The 14,041-nt window shown below is 49.0% G+C and overlaps 1 protein-coding gene across 2 annotated transcripts in view; it reads left to right on the forward strand.

The window, feature by feature from the left end:
- gbe1b (glucan (1,4-alpha-), branching enzyme 1b) overlaps window positions 1-14,041 on the forward strand; it is a 76,352-nt gene that overhangs the window by 34,845 nt on the left and 27,466 nt on the right. For both annotated transcript variants that reach the window (XM_048980752.1, XM_048980753.1), the window contains exons 8-10: window positions 5,329-5,444; window positions 5,868-5,995; window positions 6,555-6,653. In XM_048980752.1, coding sequence (XP_048836709.1) covers window positions 5,329-5,444; window positions 5,868-5,995; window positions 6,555-6,653 — 343 coding nt within the window. The remainder of the gene's footprint in view (window positions 1-5,328; window positions 5,445-5,867; window positions 5,996-6,554; window positions 6,654-14,041) is intronic.

Raw genomic sequence — 14,041 nt, forward strand, 5'->3', positions numbered from 1 at the left:
CTTTATTTGAGGGGCACAAATAACTTAGTAAATCGGTTACTACTCAAGTTCAAATCGTCAACATATACTACCTGTGTGCAATACATGAACTGTTATGTCTGATTAATGATGAACGAACATAGGGGCAGTTTCACTTAGTTTCTGGCTAATAAGTACATTAAGTAAGAGCGTTCTTACTTCGTCGTGTCTCCTCAAGTTAAGTGTCACTGAACTTTCTAGAGCCTTTTGCAAAGCAGTATGTCAAGGATGGCTGCTGTGCCCATTTTTGCGGATGTTATTTCTGGTCCTGTTTTGTTCAAATCCTTAAAATGCTAGGTAGGGTGACTTATCATCCAATTAATCTCTGCAAAGAGGGAGTGATTCTAAAGGAAGGATCAGACGCTAACGAGCCCCCCCCACCCCTGGCTTGTCAGTCCCTGTTCATGAATGTGAAAGAATTTCTGGGGATGTGTAAATGGGATTTTGGGTTTGTGCTTGAAAATCTGGCAGCTAAGCCGTCACAATCCGGTACGCCATCGAGGATGGGGGGTTGGGGGGGCGCAGGGGGTATGATTGCTACCACATGGTAGTGTTTCCATGGTGTGTGTGTGTGTGTGTGCTTACAATGGCCTGGCATCCCGTCCTGGGTGTCCCCTGCCCTGTCTCCTGTGATGGGCTGGTATCCCGTCCTGGGTGTCCCCTGCCCTGTGTCCCGTGATGGACTGGGAGGGGCTCCAGGCTCATCGTGACCCTGCACTGGATAAGTATTTATAGGAGAAGGATTGAATCAGCAAGGTGTGATTTAATGCCATCTTATCACATCTGGGCATGAATGTCTGTTTAATGTACGTCAGGGGTGCCCAACTCCAGTCCTGGGGGGCCAGAGCCCTGCTCATTTTTGGGTTTCCCCTCATTTAACACACCTGATTCAACTCCTTGTACTAATTGCCACACAGCTCTTGAGCTGAATCATTTGTGGTGCAACATGGAAAGAATTAAGCTACACAGGGCTCCTGCCCCCCAGGTCTGGAGTTGGGCACCTCTGATGTAGGCGGTCACCACTTTTACATAACTTAATGAGTAAAGTTACTTCACAGACAAATGCTGCAGTCAGGTTTCAAGGCTTCTGCTGGTCGATATGTAACACCGACCAGCGTGAACCAGGCATGGCAGCAAAACATAGCGACTTTGAGATTTGAGAGGAGGGGGCAGATGAGACAGTATGGCCATTGGGTCTGTGGATGGTGTGGGAAGATTGTAGTAAAGACGCAAGATCTGGGCTCACTTTTTCTCTCACATGTTGGTAAATCAAACTTTTTGATTATAGGGAAGTCTGGGCGATGGAGATCAAGACACGGCTTCTCGCTTGATGTCTGCACAGTGGTTATCCTCATGCAGTGCCAGCCGACCACTAATTTTTAGATGCCTTCAGCAATCTTACGAATGTGACATCCATCACATTCACTCGATGGCTTCGTCCCCAATGGAACTGGCCAATCGCATTGCCTCTCGTTATGACAGCTGTGATGCTCTGTGTTAGTGTACACTTACTGATTACTGTCCTACAATAATCTGTGTTGACATACATATTGCTGTTGTGCTTGAACCTAGAGTTATACAATGAGTGCTTCCATGTCAAATCTGATCTGTCCAATCAGCATGTAGGTCTACATCTATCCTGCTTTCATCCTCTGTGAATAACTCCCACCCCCGCACCGCAACCCATTGCCTAGGGGGTGTGATCTGTTGTGAGGGAGAACGGTAGCGTGGAGTAGGGGTCTGCAGGACTCCGTCCTGGAAGTGCTGCAAAGGTGTCTGTGGGCAGGTCGGGGGCCACAGGGTTGGGGGGAGTGGAGGCTCTTGTCTGTGTGTGTCTCCGTACATGGGGGGAGGGGGGTGTAGGATGTCGATATACATGACTCCATTGTCTGACCCCCCCCCCCCCCCACCACCTTCAAGTCGAAGAACAGCAGGGTACCGTACTTAGGAGGCTGGTTGTGGGATCTAATCTCCCAGTGCTACCGTCCTCATCAGCCGGCGTTTGATACCGCAGATAAGAGGCCCGTCATGACGCTTTTAATGACTTCCCGGAGCCGGAGCAGACGGATCGATTTCCCCCCCCCCTCCATCGTCTCCTGCCGTCCAGCCCAGATCCTGGCATTGCCTTTCCCAGTGTGAAGAAGGATCAACTTTGTTGAATGAATAGGCTGGAAGGGGCGGGGGTCATGGGGTGGTGGGGGGCGTTTATCGTGTTAATGCCGGGGGGAGGGGTCACGGCACCAGTGGACGCAGTGCCAGCACTAACGGACTAATCTCCGCAAAGCCTCTGGTTTGAATCTCAGGAGAGGCCTCCCTGTGGCCCCTCGACGCTGCCACCTGACCCCTAAGGACCCGCAGACGGATAAGGTTGGGCTCTCGCCCACGTCCGCGCTGGTTCTGTATAAGAACTACAGCTTTAATCAAATGCACTTTAAAAAATAAATGTGCCTGCAGCTGCCTTATCGGACCGAGAAGTCCGTCCCCCGTAAACGTTACGGGAATCCCGATAAGCTCGTTCGCATTTTGGCCAAGAATGTGGCTGATAACCGCTATGCCTCGGGTTTCCTGGAGAAATAGGGGCCTGCTGGGGTGGGGTTGCCTGCTAAATCCCGTCAGATGCGTCTGACAGGCAAAGGGCGCTGTTGTTTTCCCGGCCCATACCGTGGTACTCATCTTTCCACTGAACCAGCATTCAGAAAACCTACTTTCCAGCCTGAGATATGACTGACTGAGCAGGGAGAGGGGCACAGTGTGATTTCACAGGGGAGAAACTATCTAATCCCTGTTCTGTGTCAAGACCTATAAACCTTAACTTTTTAATCCTGAAGCCGTAATAATCTTGTGTATGCTCTCCCCCATGGGGATCAATAAAGAATCAATAATGATCTTAGATTATAAGACAGATACTTAGGACTCTGAGGCAAAAGAAAGGATAGTTTGAAAGAGAATGCATCTATCTGATGGTGTTAATGTGGATGCTGGATATGTGCACACTCAGCTGCCTAGTTAACTTCGATGTGAAGGACCCAGATCAGGGACTGTCGGCCTGATTCTCGAAACCCCTGCAAACGCTTTGCCTGTAGACAGTTAACATGTCTGTAACCCTGCCTCTCTGTGTCAGTCTGTGCCTCTGTGACCGTTTATGTCTGTGTCTCTCTCTCTCGGTCTCTGTCTGCCTATCTGTGTCTGTCTGTGTCTCTGCCTGTCTCTACCTGTGACTATTTATATATGTCTCTGTTTCTCTGCTTGTGTCTGTCTGTGTGTATGTCTGTGTGTCCTTAGCCATACCGTGATCACAAGAGCAAGACTCCATTTGCATCAGCAAGTACTTCAGACTCATCAAACAAGCACTGTCCAAAAATTCCTCTGTCCTGAAACCCTGGATGGCCCAGCCGTGCTGGGGCATGGCAACCCTTTCAGGAGGAGGGATTTGCAGAACGGAAGGCTTAGCCCGCCCTCCCAGCACCCTGACGACATGCCACATCCATCACGCTGTCAGGAGGCCTGATCTGTGTGCTCCGCTTTGGCCGAATGACCTGTTACCCATTAAAATGTGTCCTTATGTGACTTTCATGTAAAGGGACACAACACCTTGTGTTCCTGATCTCTGGGGAGAAGTCTGTAGTGTCCTCAACTTTATATATATCCGGTCCTCGTTCCAGAGTAGTTTTTTTGGTGTTATGGACGACCATGTCTGGTGCGGGTATCCTTCCTGTGCCCTTCCTGTGACTAGTGTGCCCCCTTCCTGTGCACTGTGGTGGAATGGCGTGCCGTCTGGCGGTTCCCCTTCCTGTTCACTGTGGTGGATTGGCATACCATTCGGCATGCCCGTTCCTGTGCCCTGTCATAGCCTGGTGGGTCCCCTTCCTGTGCACTGTGGTGGATTGGCATACCATCCGGCATGCCCCCTTCCTGTGCCCTGTCATGGCCTGGTGGGTCCCCTTTCTGTGCCCAGTGATGGACCAGCGTGCCGTCTGGCAGGTCCCCTTCCTGTGCCCAGTGATGGACCGGCATGCCGTCTGGCGGGTCCCCTTCCTGTGCCCAGTGATGGACCGGCGTGCCGTTTGGCGGGTCCCCTTCCTGTGCCCAGTGATGGACCGGCATGCCAACTGGCAGGTCCCCTTCCTGTGCCCAGTGATGGACCGGCGTGCCGTCTGGCGGGTCCCCTTCCTGTGCCCAGTGATGGACCGGCGTGCCGTCTGGCGGGTCCTCTTCCTGTGCCCAGTGATGGACCGGCGTGCCGTCTGGCGGGTCCCCTTCCTGTGCCCAGTGATGGACCGGCGTGCCGTCCTGCGGGTCCCCTTCCTGTGCCCAGTGATGGACCGGCGTGCCGTCTGGCGGGTCCCCTTCCTGTGCCCAGTGATGGACCGGCGTGCCGTCTGGCGGGTCCCCTTCCTGTGCCCAGTGATGGACCGGCGTGCCGTCCTGCGGGTCCCCTTCCTGTGCCTTGTGCTTCCTGGAAGACTCTACGTTTACTGTCCTTTAAACCGGATCCTGTCTTTTGCTTCCATTGCAAACCGCTAAATCTCAGCGTTTTGCCATAGTCCCTCCCCCCAGTGCTTACGGCAGAGTGGTTTTAATTACCCCCTTCTCAGAACCTGACCCAGGGTAAGCGTGCTGGAAATGACCCTGGTGGGAGCACGGTGTTCATATCGCTCCCCCAAACTGGCCGCTTTTCCACTTTAATTATAATATCGTCATAGCCGCAAGGACAGCTGGCCGGGAGGCTTAATGAATTCTTAAAAATGGGGCTTAATAAAGAGTCGTGTAATTAATATTTTTGCCCCACCCCCACTTTTGATTATAGCTACATCAGGAAACGGTGTGTGATATTTATTTTGGTTTATGGGTCGGCATCATGAATGGCGAAGTTCCGGGTGGGGGGGGCTTCAAAAATCCAATTAAGTGAAGGGGGAGAGGGGGGTGTGTCCTAATGTGTCATTTTTAATGCTGGTGATTTTCTCTTAAGTGCAAACATCAGCCTAATAAATATTAATAATAATACTTGTATCCCTGTGATAATACTGTAGGTGGCGTGAAATAGGATGTGAATGGAGGGTGATTATGGAGGGATCCATCCGTCTTCCTGAACACTCCCCCTCGCAGCAGGGTTACGCTGCTCATGTGGAATTTGATTGTTTGCTCATTTATGTTGAGGTGGCAGGCCTTCCTGCGGAGATCCTCCATCAGCGAGTGAAACTTCAGAAACCCGTAGCACAGCGTGGTCTCCAGACGACCAAAGCAGTGAAGCTGTTCTCCTGAAATCCTGGTGTGCCTCTGTTCCCCCCCCCCCCCCCCCCCCCCCCCCAGCTGGGAGGTGCAGCGTTTCCTGCTCTCCAACCTGCGCTGGTGGATGGAGGAGTACCGCTTCGATGGCTTCCGTTTCGACGGAGTGACCTCCATGCTCTACCATCACCATGGCATCGGTAGGTTGCCCTCTCCCGGTGATCCTTGCGTTCCTCAGCCCCGGGTAATCCCACATGTGGTCCATGTCATCGTGGCTCGTTACTCCGGTAACCCTCCTCCTGGGGGGGGGGGTGACTTTCAGACTGGTCATCCACAGCTACCTGTGTTTTCAGAGGAGGTCTTAATCAGCTTCTCCTTGAGAAGAATACATTTGTTCGTCCCTATAGTTGGGTGTCAATCAGGGGTAGTAATTATGTTACAAATCGCCGATGCAGGGAGACAAATTTGCATAAATAAGCCAGTAACGATCATTAAAGGCAGGAGACCTTGGTATACTAATTAACTCCTCACGGTTCATTGTTTTGCATTTCCAACAGGTGACACAATGGCTGATTTCACAAGCTAAACAACTGCCTTAGTCTCTCTCTCTCTCTCTCTGTCAGGCACAGGCTTCTCTGGTGACTACAGTGAATACTTTGGCCTTCAAGTGGATGAGGATTCGCTGGTTTACCTGATGGTGGCCAATCACATCCTACACAGCCTCTACCCAGAATGCATCACCATTGCCGAGGTGAGAGCCTTGGAAACACTCCCGCGACTGATTGAGGTCACATCAGCTGACTGTGAAGTCAAACCTTTGTGTTATGATATCATAGCCCCAAATGTTCCGGTTTTCATTCAGAATAAGTGCATGATGGGGATTTCATGTATAAACAGGGCTTAGACAAACAAAACAGATTTATTACTCAAAATTAGGAGACAAAGTGGAGGCATGGTTTTGAGAGGGTGCGGGAGCCACAAGCAGGGGCCTCCCCGGGAGGAATGGGGCCATCCTGCTACATCCCTGGATTAAAATGTTTCATTTAACGAATCAAAAGGTTTGCTTGTATTTGAATATCTGACATCATGAGATTTTTGTTCATCTTTGCACTCTAAGCTATGTCAGTATTTGTGTCTGTGTGAATGTGATAAAACGGCCTGGCCCTCTGCAGGAATCTGGCTTTTATGATCCTGTAACTAATGGGCTTCAGCTTAGTTCAGCTTTCACATGGAGAACAGCAAAGTCCCTCCTGAGGTTCTGACTGTAGGTAGCGGCCAGCAGCATCTCTAAATGACCATGCCCCCTGCAGGATGTGTCTGGAATGCCAGGGCTCTGCCGAGGGATCCAGGAAGGAGGGTGTGGCTTCGACTACCGCCTCGCTATGGCCGTCCCTGACAAATGGATCCAGGTAAGCCCCCCGTCGTCCACTAGATGAGAGAGAGGGACAGCTGTGCTCATCTTGGGGACACGGCTCGGCCCCCCCGCCCTGGGGGTATGCTGCCACACTTGGTGTCACATGGCAGGAAATCGCAGCGCAGCAGTTGGCTGGTCATTTTAGAGAGTGCTCTGCATCTCGGGAGGGATCCTCTGCTTAACAAAACGGGGCCTGTGATTGCGTAGCGATGCCGAGGAAAGCGGCTTCCATCTGAGTGCTCTCTTGCCCACCGTTAAAATTAAAGACGGTGTGAATTAATGGGTCGCGTCGGCACGTGCTGTGCGCAGAAGTGAGCATCATTCAGTCAGGCCTCCGTCCTCTGGCCGCGTGTGGGGAAAGCGATGCCGCAGAGACACACCTCCGCAGAGCTCTGAGTCACGCTCACCTCTTCCCTGTGCTCACTGTCACCTGTCTGGGTCTCCCGTGCTGATGGCTGGCATCAGACCAGTTCCAACAAATGCACAGATGAGTCAGAAACACCCCGTCAGATAATGCATCTACCATTAATGGTTTGAAAAATGCTTATAAGGTCTTCATTTTGGTACCTGATGGACAGCCTTGCCTCTGAGTATCAAACAGCACATGCAGAAATCCTCATAAAGCATATCACAGTGCTTAATTGGAGAATGGATCTAAACGGCCAATATGAGAGTTTAATTTCATCACTTGATATTTAGGCACTTTGCTTCATTTGGGTTGCTAGTCTATCGCAATGGAATCAGTTTAGCACTTTTAGAAATACGTCGTTTATTGTTAAGGCATCACTGTTCACACTCTATCAATAGAAATTACAAGAAAGTAATTGCTGTAGAGTATATTTCATTAAGCATCGTATACTGTGTCCTTTAGAATAAGGAACATTCTGATAAAGACTGTGTAGTGTAGGACTTCACAATATGTCTGTTGGCCAAGTTGTATTGTTAGGGTACAAATGCAAAAGCAAACGAAAGACAGGAATGTGCTGATTGATCAGACGCAGCAAGCTGCCTCTTTGGCAATGGGTGTAAATTTGTAAGAAGATGCAGCCCTTCCCTACAAGCCAAAACCACAAGACTCAGACACGGGAGAGAAAATGAAGCTAGAGGATTATAATGGGCAAACTTACTGTAATGTAATACAAGGCTGTGGTGAGCTAATGAGAGGGAGAATGTTTTTAATCATTGGCATCTGCGATCGCTTGCATTTTATGGGTTTCCTTATCATTTTTGTATGAATATAGAAGGGATATAGAAAAAAAAAATTCAACAAAAGTGATTACTTTTCTCTCTATGGGATAACCCATTTAAGAAGCCCCCCCCCCCCCCAAAAAAAAAAAAAAAACGTGTCAAATAAAACAAATGAAAAATGTCTGTACCATTTTCATGACGTTTTAAACACCTGGGTTCACACTTATGCCGTAGAAGATCTGGGGCCGGTTGCACAAAACACCCTTAAGTCTCCTCCTTAAGGTTTCCTTAAAATCTTCCCTTAAGTATTTAAGTTTTTCTCCTTATCTTGGTCTTATACTTAAGGAATCCCTTAAAGGTTGCGCAAAAGACCTTTTTAACCAAACTAAGGGAAAAAAATTAAGATACCGCTAACCGTACCTTAACTGCAACATGGCCGAGTTCATGATAATAAATAACGAAAATGAACGCATCCCAAAAAGAGTGTCCCGCGACCAGGAGAACCCCTTAGATACGCTTAATGATGAACAATTGATTTTGCTTTATAAATTTGACGGGCAGTCAGTTTATGATTTGTCCGACCGCCTGCAGTTGGATCACCCCACAATCCGGAGCTGTGCTCCCCAGCTGTGTAGCAGTTAATGATTCCTCTGTGGGTTTGTGCTACGGGCTCCTTCCGGGCTGTAATAGGCCATGTATTTCATGTCCACAAGATGTGCCGCGTCATTCATGTCCGCTACCATCGCTGCCTCATTTGAAGGAGGTGTTGGAGGTGGACCTCCACTTTGAAAATGACATTTTGTATAGAATAAATTCTGGTAATGAATTATTTATTTTCTTAGCACATTAGGTTGCAGTCTAAACTCGAGTGTCATACAACGTTAAGCCTGTTTCACGTTCAGCCGAGCTCACTAACCATAGCCTATAAGGTTACCCACCCTTACAGTCTACTTTATATCTATCTATACCTTAAATACTTTAATGTGTAATAACAACTGATTATAACTGAAGATGAGCAGCTTATGTACAGAGATCTATTTCACCTTCAGCAGTGAATACTTTAGACAGTTCCCTCAAGTCATTTTAGTCATTTAACCTGTCTGAAGTTGTAAGTTAACGTCAATTGGTAAGAGTCATCTTACAGTACCAGTTTTGTCGCATTCTCTCCTGTAATTAGTGATCTCTTTTTTGGCCAGAACAGATAAGTTATAATTTTTATGGTCTCTTGGATGGACCTTTTCACAAAACTTCTTTAATTAATTTTCATTGCAATTTCCTTGTTCCACTGTTATTTGCAGATCAAATTTACTTTTTAGTATATTCTTTCCTTTATTGTATTCCTCCAAAAGTGTAATCTTTTCCTCCTCTGACCAAGTTGGCTTTCTTGTCTTCTATTCTCCCATTTTTTTTACTTTGTGAGTAACTTTGAGAGGCGATAACGGATATCGCAAGCAGGCGCGAGTGCAAGCGTATGAATGTCTCCATGGAAACGGGAGTTTTACTGCTGTAAACCGTCTTTCAATGTTGTAAATCCCTTAATGTTTTTCCTTAACTAACGAAACCTTTTAAGAGATTCTGTGCAACACCCTTAAATAAATCCCTTAGCTAAGGAGAAATTAAACCTTAAGGTGTTTTGTGCTACTGGCCTCTGGTCGTGAAACGTTCAGTTTGCAGATCCATGCCACCCCCAGATGTGCCGCTCTTTATGTCCGGTTAGGTCACTCCTCCCTTCTGGTTGGTGAGGGGGGCAAGGGGGGGGAGGAGGAGGAGGAGGGACAGGCCCTGGGATGATAGTGCAGAGCTCTCTGCTGTGAGGGAGCCCTGGTGCTAAACCGTGCACGTAGTGCCAAAGCTAATGGCGGGCCTCCAGTGGTGTGTGCATACCTCTGCCTCCAGTGGGCATCCGCCTCCAGTGGGCCTCTGACTCCAGTAGGCCTCTGCTTCCAGCAGGCCTGCGATGCACTTTAAAAATGCACCTTGATAAGCCTGCTCTTTCTCCTCACTTCGCTCTTTATGTCATGCCTTTGTGAGAAAATAGAAAACGTCTCAAATACTGTTTCGGAGGATACTTCATGTCGCTGGCCGCATCTCCAGAGAAACAATGGCACAAATTGAATAAAATTCGCGTAAAAAGTAAGAGGATAATTAGAGAAAGCAGATAGGCTTTCGAAGATTCCTCCAGGAAAACGTGGTTTTAAGCTTTGTAAGTTGCTTTGGAAAGATCCTTATGCTAAAATAATAAATGATAAAACGTCTTCAGTTATTACTTTATTTAAATAAAAAGGTTACTCTTAAGCAAAAATCAGTCCTTGGCCTGTTGTGAAAGAACGGAGCAGGATGAATAGAAATATGCAACACAATAATGATAATTGAAGTACCGGGAGTTTTATTTAATTAATGACTTGAGCACATTTGCCAGTCCTCTTAAGGTAGCTGCTTTTCTCGTTAAATGGGCCATTTTCTTGGGCCGGTAATTATGGCGCTCGTTAAATGATTTCCCTGAAAGGACTGAGTGATGGTGGGGGGGTGGGTTTTCGGCTGAAGGTCGTCACTGTCTGCCTTTCGCTGTCCTCTCCCCCTCACTGTTGCCACGAGCCCCCACCACTGTCACTGCCCCCCTCCCCGCTCTTTGTACCTCTTGCCTGTTTCTCTCTGAGAGGCAGTTTTCTGACTTCTGCCTGCCCTCAGTGAGGTGGAGGGATCCCTCTGCTTACGGGACGGTCTTCGTTCCCTAAACAGTCTCAGAGGAGTCCTGGTATTGTGCAGGAATTATTTTGGACGTCATTATTAACCGATCCAGCTTATAAACACATTATAAAATTAAAAATCTGAGTAGCGTAGCATTTATCCATCCATCCATCCATAGCCGTGGTGAGTGAGGAGCCCATCCCAGAAAGCAAGTGGCTCAAGGCAGAGTACACCCTGGGCAAGGTGCCAGTGTGCGCAGGAAATCAGTCACATGTTAGAGGTAGAAGTTCATCTAAGGGCATGTTCTTGGACTGTAGGAGAAAACCAGAGAGCCCTTATAGCAGGGGTGGGCAACCTTATCCAGAAAGGGCCATTGGGATTGTGGGTCTATGTCTTACCTGCCTAATTAGGTTACTGATTAGATAGCTGTTCGGCTGAAGAGTCCTCACACCTGGGTGTGAACCACTGACCTGAAGGTTATCCCAAAATCCTGCGTACACACCAGCTGACAATCTCTGGCTTTTACAGCCTGACCTGCATCAGTCACTGAATGTAGCGTCCTGTGCAAATACACATCTGCAGCAAGGTCGAGGGGCCCATCACAGGGCACAAAGCTGGGCGACACCCCGAGTACGATGCCACGATGCCCCATGGCACATACATACATAAACGAAGGGCAATTTAGTCCTCGGAGGATGTAAACTCCACGCACACAGTGTGCAAGTGGGAATCAAACCCCCAACCCTGAGTGTGAGGCAGAAGGTCTTCTCGCTGCACCACCATGCCATCTGATGTCAACACCCAGCCATTTATCCGAACTTTGCCGTTGCCTCCTATTGTGCAGCTGCTCTTCGGTCCTCTCTCCACAGCCCTTGCTGCTTAACCTCAAACTTCAGTCCTAGAGGGCAACAAGAGAAAAGATTTCACCTCATTTAAGCAATTAGAATTCACTGCTCGTTAATATGAATCAATACTACTCCCCCCCGGCTAGCCGGGACTATACTTGAGCTGTATATTTAATTATTTATCAGGCATTTTGAAATGTCCCCACCGCTGTCATTTAGAATGTCAAAACATCGCCGTGGTGGTTAGTCTCCTGGAATGTCTGCCTGAGCTTGTGTGCCCTCTACTGGCCAGTGATGGAACTTTAGTTGGGATTTGTCGAAGCCAGATCGTCGGACTTCCTGCAGGTGGCTTCACAAGTGTCCAGTGGGTCTTTGCACTCTCATAAACCTCATTAATGATTTGTTATTGACATCTGGCCCACCATCAAAGCCTCCATCCATTTTGGGAGATTAGCGACTAATAGCGGTACTGCAGTAGTACCCAGGTGGCAGGTAAGGCATCCTTCCCCCCTCTCCGCCTTTTGGTTCGTTCCTTTCACCTTGCCGTCACAGAATTTACTTATTTGAATGCCATTGATTTCCTCCAATATTTTTTGTCATTTGGTTGCTGGCATGGAGTTGAATCGCTCTGGTTTATTTCAAACTGAGAAGCACCGTAATATGACAAGCCAACAATGCACCTTGGGTTACAAACTGTGTCTCTTCTTATTAAACACTCCCCTTCACCGCCTTTGGCCTGGGATGCACTCAGCTGCTGTCGTGACTCTGATTAAATCCGGCCTCCCGTTCAGCCACCTGCCGAATTTCGGTAGGTAGCAGAACAAGAACCTCTTGCCCCCCCAATGCGTCGTTTAGAACAGGATTTTTCGCAAATAATTAAAGATGTGTTTGTGAAATGATTTTGGTCCTGAGCATTGCTAGGCTTCAGAGGATGGAGATCGCAAGGTACAAATCCAAGGTGGGGTGGCAGTGTTGTGCCCGGGGGGGGGGGGGGGGTACACTTAATCCAAATTGCTTTGGTTAATATCCGGACGTATAAATGGCTATTCCTGTAGAATTTTAATACACACAGGTCTCTTTTGAGAAGAGTGTTTGCTAAGAGAATGAATAATGAGGAGGAAGGACCTGAGGCCAAAGGCAAGGGAGGAGATCTGCAGCCTTTGACAGCGTGTCGGATTAAACCATTACGCCTTGATGCGGGGGGGAACCTGGGTTTTTTTTGAGGTCAGACGTATTAGTCTCTGCCACTGAGACAGTCGAGGGTTGCCCTCTGCCCCATCTTGCCACCCTTCACCTGCCTACCTAATGAATATGTCCCATTTTATGGGATGCAAAGACTTCTTACATCCTATAGGAAGAATTAAGAGACTCTGGTAAGGGGACCATAAGTTTGGCCAATTGTGTCTGATTAATGATTTAAAAGCCTGTCGGTTGTAATTGGCAGAGTCAGCGAGGCACCTGTGCTTTGACGCGGGTCCTCGGTTCACAGCCGTAGCGGATAGATGCGCCGGTGGGGGAGATATGAGATCGACGGCGTGGAAATGGGCTGAATGAGGCTTCTCTGTGGCGCTCCTGGCGTAAACGTGCTTTTTGCAGCTCCAGAATCGATCCGGCCTCCCGCTACACTCAAACAGGTATGAATAGAGCAAGACGGACGTATAAATATTTTCTGGTTGCCTGCTGAGCCTCCTGGGCTCTCCGTAACTGGACGGAGCGGACCTGCCAGGGATGCGGCCCGCCGCGGAGGAAAGCTGCGGTGGGTCGGGGCCGGGGGGGGGGGCTCAGTGTGACGTCCTGACAAGTGGCACAGGAGTCGGCGGTGCCATCTGCTCGGTGTCAGCCTCCCGCACTGCTGCTGGCTACTGGATACAACAGCTGTTACCTAAGAACCTGCGCCTCCCCGCAGGAGGTCCTCTGTTCACTCACACCCACCCGTATCTGGGCCCGTGCGCCTCCTCGCTCAGACTCGCGGGATTCCAGCAAACCCGCTCGCTGCCAGGTTTAATGAGGACGAGCGGCTGCCGAGTGGGTGGAGTGTCTTTGCTTTGTCGCTTTGTGAGTTCTGGAATGGTGGCTGGGTGCTTTTAAACACTTTTTAAGGCAGTGTTTCTCAAACTGGTCTAGGGGGACCCCCCACACAGTCCATGCTTTTGTTCCCTTCAGCTCCCGACCAAAAACGGGGCCCGTCTGGGTGTCCCTGAGGACTGGGTTGCGAATGTCTTCAATGCCCGTGTACGTGTGAAAGCGATGTCTAGCCAGCGGCCTCAGAAGGTGACTGTGGCCCAACATCGCAGGCGGTGGGAAATCGGGCGGCGTTCATTGAGCAAATCGACCAGCCCCTGATCCATCCAGCCAGGGACCCCCCCCCCTTATTTTTTAGTGTCCAAACAGCTGCCTGTTTCTGGATGGCTGCGGTTTGGATCCACTTTGGGTGTTGGCAGCATCGTCTGTGAATTCGGACCTGTGCCGGCATCATTTGTCATTGAATTTAACGTGCCAGGTACACACACACACACACACACACACACACACACACACACACACACACACACACACACACACACAAACATAGATGTGTGTATGCATATCTTTGTGTGCACTATCCATTCTTTTCTATGGGAATAGCAACCTTAAACCCTACCCAGCCTTAACCTTAACCATA

The sequence above is a fragment of the Brienomyrus brachyistius genome, chromosome 17, assembly GCF_023856365.1.
Source record: "Brienomyrus brachyistius isolate T26 chromosome 17, BBRACH_0.4, whole genome shotgun sequence".
Taxonomy (NCBI): domain Eukaryota; kingdom Metazoa; phylum Chordata; class Actinopteri; order Osteoglossiformes; family Mormyridae; genus Brienomyrus; species Brienomyrus brachyistius.